Source organism: Salvelinus sp. IW2-2015, linkage group LG3 (genome assembly GCF_002910315.2).
Source record: "Salvelinus sp. IW2-2015 linkage group LG3, ASM291031v2, whole genome shotgun sequence".
NCBI classification, from domain to species: Eukaryota; Metazoa; Chordata; class Actinopteri; order Salmoniformes; family Salmonidae; genus Salvelinus; species Salvelinus sp. IW2-2015.
In genome coordinates, this window is record NC_036840.1 from 359,592 (window position 1) to 365,904 (window position 6,313).

General features: G+C 43.3%; 1 protein-coding gene across 1 annotated transcript in view; it reads left to right on the forward strand.

Moving 5' to 3' along the window:
* LOC111955569 (apoptotic protease-activating factor 1) overlaps positions 1–6,313 on the forward strand; it is a 76,357-nt gene that overhangs the window by 6,608 nt on the left and 63,436 nt on the right. The window contains 4 exon segments of the mRNA XM_070436413.1: positions 546–743; positions 1,185–1,386; positions 1,600–1,712; positions 1,874–2,005. Of these exon segments, the coding sequence (XP_070292514.1) occupies positions 546–743; positions 1,185–1,386; positions 1,600–1,712; positions 1,874–2,005 (645 nt within the window).

Here is a 6,313-nt window from a genome sequence, read left to right on the forward strand (position 1 = left end):
TACAAAAAATTGTTTTTGAGGTCTTGGCTGATTTCTTTTGATTTTCCCATGATGTCAAGCAAAGAGGCACTGAGTTTGAAGGTAGGCCTTGAAATACATCCACAGGTGCACCTCCAATTGACTCAAATTATGTCAATTAGCCTATCAGAAGCTTCTAAAGCCATGACATCATTTTCTGGAATTTTCCAAGCTTTTTAAAGGCACAGTCAACTTAGTGTATGTAAAATTCTGACCCACTGGAATTGTGATACAGTGAATTACTTGTGAAAAATTACTTGTGTCATGCACAAAGTAGATGTCCTAACCGACTTGCCAAAACTATAGTTTGTTAATAAGAAATGTGTGGAGTGGTTGAAAAACGAGTTTTAATGACTCCAACCTAAGTGTATGTAAACTTCCGTCTTCAACTGTATGTGAATGTGTGTGTGTGCGTATGTTAGCTCACCTCTCTGTCTCTCTGCCATGTTTGACCCCTCTGTTTATTCCATTGGCAACATACTGCATTTATATATAATGCCGTCTTTGCTGTTTTTACCCTTTTCCAGTCCAGGCGGTGCTGAGTGAGGGCGGCGTGCCCCAGAGACCCGTGGTGTTTGTGAGCCGGCCAGCACTGGTGAACCGGGTCAGGGAGAAGCTCTACCGCTTGCAGAAGGAGCCCGGCTGGGTCACTGTGTTCGGCATGGCCGGCTCCGGCAAGTCTGTCTTGGCTGCGGAGGCAGTCCGAGACCACGCACTCATCACAGGTAGGTGGCTCCGGGGTGAAGTTTTCCCTAGGTACAGATCTAGGATCAGCTTCCTCCCCCAATCCTAACCAAGCCCAATAATGGGTAAAATGTCAAACTGACCCAAGATGCATTTCAGGAGAGGGGTAACACATGTAGAGTAGGCTCTTTTTCTCTCTGTCTGCATTCACTTTCTCTCTGTTTTCTCTGTCTGCATTCACTTTCTCTCTGTTTTCTCTGTCTGCATTCATTTTCTGTTTTCTCTCTGTTTGTTATCGCATTAGTCTAACTGTTCTGTGTCTTTGTCTGTCTGTCTGTGTCTCTCTCTGTCTGTCTCTCCATCTTTTTCTCTGTTCGTTATCGCATTGGTCTCCTGACTGCACTCTCTCTCTCTCCCTGTCTTTCTCTCTCTCTGACACACACACACACTCACACTGGTCCTTCTGACACCCTCCCCCCCAGAGTGTTTTCCAGGAGGAGTCCACTGGCTGTCCATAGGCCAGCTGGACCGGTCTGACCTGCTGGTTAGGATCCAGTCACTGTGTTTCCGCCTGGAGCAGCAGAGCCAGGAGAAAGACCCCWYGTCCTCMGTCCACCGGCCTCCTGGCTCTCTGGAGGAGGCCAAGGAGCGACTACGCTTCCTCATGCTCCGTCGTTACCCCAGGTCAGTCCCCCAGGGTTGAAGTGTATTGATGCGGACTGGTAGCCAACTTTTCAAGTTGGTCCATTCCTTCTAAATGGTGGCTGTTAATGATGAGTAGAACGTTCAGTTGGACCTCAGAAGTTTCAGCTCTGGAGTGATTTATTGTATGCTGTTAATTCCATTCCAATTCATGTCAATTGAATTAGATGTGTGTTTGTGTTTGTGCGTGTCCAGGTCGTTGCTGATACTGGATGACATCTGGGACAGCTCGGTGCTCAAGGCCTTTGACATCCAGTGTCGAGTACTGCTCACCACCCGAGACAGAAGCCTAGCCGACTGTGTCAGCGGTGTGTATGAGTAATACCAGTGATATTAATACTAACATTACTACAGTACTACTGATAACGATGACTTCATTTATAGAACACTTCTCAAACATTACGCTCAATGCACCTGCTCAAACTGTGCATATGTGTGTGTGTGTGCACTCATGCGTGTGTGTGTCCAGGTTCTAAGTCTGAGGTGGCAGTGGAGAGTGGTCTGGAGGAGGGTCAGGCCTTGGAGATCCTCGCCCTGTATGTCAACGGGAAACCCCAGAGACTCCCAGAACAGGCCCGCAGCATTGTCCGAGAGTGCAAAGGTACATGCACACACGCACACGGAGCTATAGTGTCAAAATAAATTGTATTGAATGAAATGAAAATTCCATTCAGGTTTACAATAAAATGTCCATTTATTTCACATATTCAAGAGAAATAAAGTATTACATTTTCTTATGAATGATTTGGTAGGCATTATGTAGTGTGACCAAAAACATTGATAGAAATAATGAACAGATCATGAATAGATAACAAGCAAATTAAACATAAAATAAAACAGCAACGTGGTATACTGTAATAGTATGGATAGAATATAGTACATTATACAGAGGGTGGGTCTAATCCTGAATGCTGATTGGTTAAAATCGCATTCCAGCTGGTGTCTATTCCACAAGTTACCACCGGCTAAATCTATGACGTTAAAATGCCTATTTACTCTGTTGCATCTGACTGCGCATTCCACTGTGTCATCAGCCCAGCCAGGCAATTTATAAACTTGTTCTCCACTATAAAAAAGCATCTAGACATTCTCACATTTCTTTTAGACTAACATTTAGTTTTCAACAGCAGATATTTGTATAAACCTTCCCGTCTGTCTCCAACATTTGCAACATTGTTTCAATGTTCAAATTCAATCTCCAGCTGTCCCATACATACAAATCATGAATCAGCTGGCATCATTTTTATGGATATATACACAGAAATGTACATTGAAAAAAGGTCAAACAAAACGAAGTGCAGCTAGTTTGCAGTCTTTCCAGCTTCAGTTTTTAGTGATTGTGTTGTTGTCTCCTCTGAACGACAATGTCCTGACAAGAGAGCGCATTTTCTATGCCAGGAGAAATCGTGCATCATTAGCTCATTGTTATAGATGTTTCCAAGTAAATGTCACTAGAAAACAGCTTAAACAAATGCAGCTACTGTTGTTGTTCATGCTGCACTGTTTGACGTGACTGTAAGTTTACCGTAGTTGGCTAGCTAACAAGCAAAGGATAAGAACGTTGCCAGCCAGTATGGCTATGGAACATTTAGAAGGAACGACTGGTTGCGTCCATAGATGCATAACAAAAAGACTGAACGACTGGGTCGCGTCTCTGGCAACCAAACCGATTGGATGAACAAATTCATCAATAAATTAAAAACTTTTTTAATGAAAATATGTCAATCAGTATTTGAATATGTTGGTAACCCGTTGTATAAAAGTGATAATGCCCGAGAAGCAGGTGTTTGGAGGATATATTGGTTTGCTGCCTGAGACGATGCAAATATATCCTCCAAACACCTGCTTCTCGGGAATTATCATAGTTAATAATGGTTCATGATAAATTAATACAATGTGAGATGAGAAGGGAATCATTAATTATAGGTGGCACATGGCAACCGATCCACACACTAACTCCATGTGCTTCTATTCAAAGCTCTTCCTTATTTTTCAGCTCCCTTTTTTCTCTCTTTCCGTCGTTCTCTTTCTTCTCTTCCTTGTGGAAGACTTTTCCATCTGGCTGCTCTTTCCATCTCAGTTCGAAGTTCCCAGTCATCCCATTGGCCTTCATTTTCTCCTTTATCTGAGGAACAGAACCAGGCTTTATGCCCTGAACACCTAAATTTACTGAATATTTATTTATTAATACATTGTAGGATAAAAAATTTGCATTACAAATTTAATGATGGCAGCTATATGCTTTCATATGTAGGTACCTGCACTCTTACGGTTTGAAAGGTTTATCATTACTTGGAGAACTCACTTAACGTAAGGAGCAGTGGACTTTATATGTTCGCAGCGAGTTGGTCATTGTGAATAAGAATTTATTCTTAACCCTTTACGCTTTATCTTGGCCAGGTCGCAGTTGTAAATGAGAACTTGTTCTCAACTGGCCTACCTGGTTAAATAAAGGTGAAATAAATTTAAAAAAACTTGTTTTTCATCCTTTATGGATAAGGCTAAATTCAAATGTTTCTAACAGAAGAAATATGAATAGCATGTTAGAAATTGAAAGGGAACAATTAGGAGATTATGGGAAAATGATTTGACGTAAGTTGAGGACACAACAGTTCACCTGATACAAGACTGAATCCAAACATTGCACTGTTGATTTTATATTTACTGAACTTTTTATTTTTGTAAATTTTACCCCCCCCTTTCTGCCCAATTTCGTGGTATCCAATTGTTAGTAATTACTATCTTGTCTCATCGCTACAACTTCCGTACGGGCTCGGGAGACACGAAGGTCGAAAGCCATGCGTCCTCCGAAACACAACCCAACCAAGCCACACTGCTTCTTAACACAGCGCGCATCCAACCCGGAAGCCAGCCGCACCAATGTGTCGGAGGAAACACCGTGCACCTGGCGACCTTGGTTTGCGTGCACTGCGCCCGGCCCGCCACAGGAGTCGCTGGTGTGCGATGGGACAAGGATATCCCTACCGGCCAAACCCTCCCTAACCCGGACGACGCTAGGCCAATTGTGCGTCGCCCCACGGACCTCCTGGTCGCGGCCCCAGAATCTCTGGTGGCACAGCTAGTGCTGCGATGCAGTGCCCTAGACCACTGCGCCACCCATGAGGCCCTTACTGAACTTTTCACCGCATTTGTTATTAGTGAAGTCTGAAAATACTCTGGTTCCATCCAGTAGCATGATAAGAATATTCCTGGAAAATGTGGGATAGGTGCAACATAAGACAAAACAATTACAAGGGTTTGAGTGAGAGAACTAAATGGTGTCTCCAAGTGACCACACTCCTTTCCATGTACTTTATGACTCAAAGAAGAGTGTTCAATTATAAAGTGTTTTTTTAGCTCTCCTAGCAGTGCTGTTGAGGAACTAGAGCAAGCACAATTGTTGTTTTGTTTGGAAATCAACCCTGCATTCCACAATTACTGTTGTTTACGCAATCCAAAAACGGCCCATTATAAATCGCAATCTGGGTCAGGTAGGCATAAAATCTGCCACTTTGAACCCGTAAACGGGTATGAGTGTAAAGAGTTAACTGACATGCATGGTTAAATGAAGGTAAAAGTCTAGAAATGAAGAGGGTGAGACTCACCTGCTGTAAAATGGTCTCCCTCTCCTTAGCATTATTCAGGTCCAAGTTTGGGTCTGGGGTCATCCTCACTCTCACTACCTGTATATTCTTGACTGTTGGGGGTCTTGGGTCTAACACATACAGTTGAAGTCGGAAGTTTACATACAACTTAGCCAAATACATTTAAACTCAGTTTTTCACAATTCCTGACATTTAATCCTAGTAAAATTCCCCGTCTTAGGTCAGTTAGGATCACCACTTTATTTTAAGAATGTGAAATGTCAGAATAATAGTTGAGTGATTTATTTCAGCTTTTATTTCTTTCATCACATTCCCAATGGGTCAGAAGTTTACTAACACTCAATTAGTATTTGGTAGCATTGCCTTTAAATTGTTTAACTTTGGTCAAACGTTTCAGGTAGCCTTTCACAACCTTCCCACAATAAGTTGGGTGAATTTTGGCCCATTCCTCCTGACAGAGCTGGTGTAACTGAGTCAGGTTTGTAGGCCTCCTTGCTCGCACACGCTTTTTCAGTTCGGCCCACAAATTTCCTATGGGATTGAGGTCAGGGCTTTGTGATGGCCACTCCAATACCTTGACTTTGTTGTCCTTAAGCCATTTTGCCACAACTTTGGAAGTATGCTTGGGTTATTGTCCATTTGGAAGACCCATTTGTGGCCAAGCTTTAACTTCCTGACTGATGTCATGAGATGTTGCTTCAATATATCCACATCATTTTCCTTCTCATGATGCCATCTATTTTGTGAAGTGCAACAGTCTCCCCTACAGCAAAGCACCCCCACAACATGATGCTGCCACTCGCGTGCTTCACGGTTGGGATGGTGTTCTTCGGCTTGCAAGCAACCCCCTTTTTCCTCCAAACATAACGATGGTCATTATGGCTATTTTTGTTTCATCAGACCAGAGGACATTTCTCCAAAAAGTACGATCTTTGTCCCCATGTGCAGTTGCAAACCGTAGTCTGGTTTTATGGCGGTTTTGGAGCAGTGGCTTCTTCCTTGCCGAGTGGCCTTTCAATGGGATTGATTTGCACGTTTCGCACCAAAGTACGTTTATCTCTAGGAGACAGAACTTGTCTCTTTCCTGAGCGGTATGAAGGCTGCGTGGTCCCATGGTGTCTGCCAGAGACACGCCACCTGGATTCTGTCCTTCTTCAGTCCTATCCACACTGGCTCCATCATAATCGCTGTCTATAGTCAATGGTTCAAGTCTGTTATATCCTCCATGTTGCTTACGGTGGCCAGGTCCGTGTACTTCTCTCTGCAGTACCTTCTGTGCTTCAGTCCAGTTTTTAGGTCCCGTT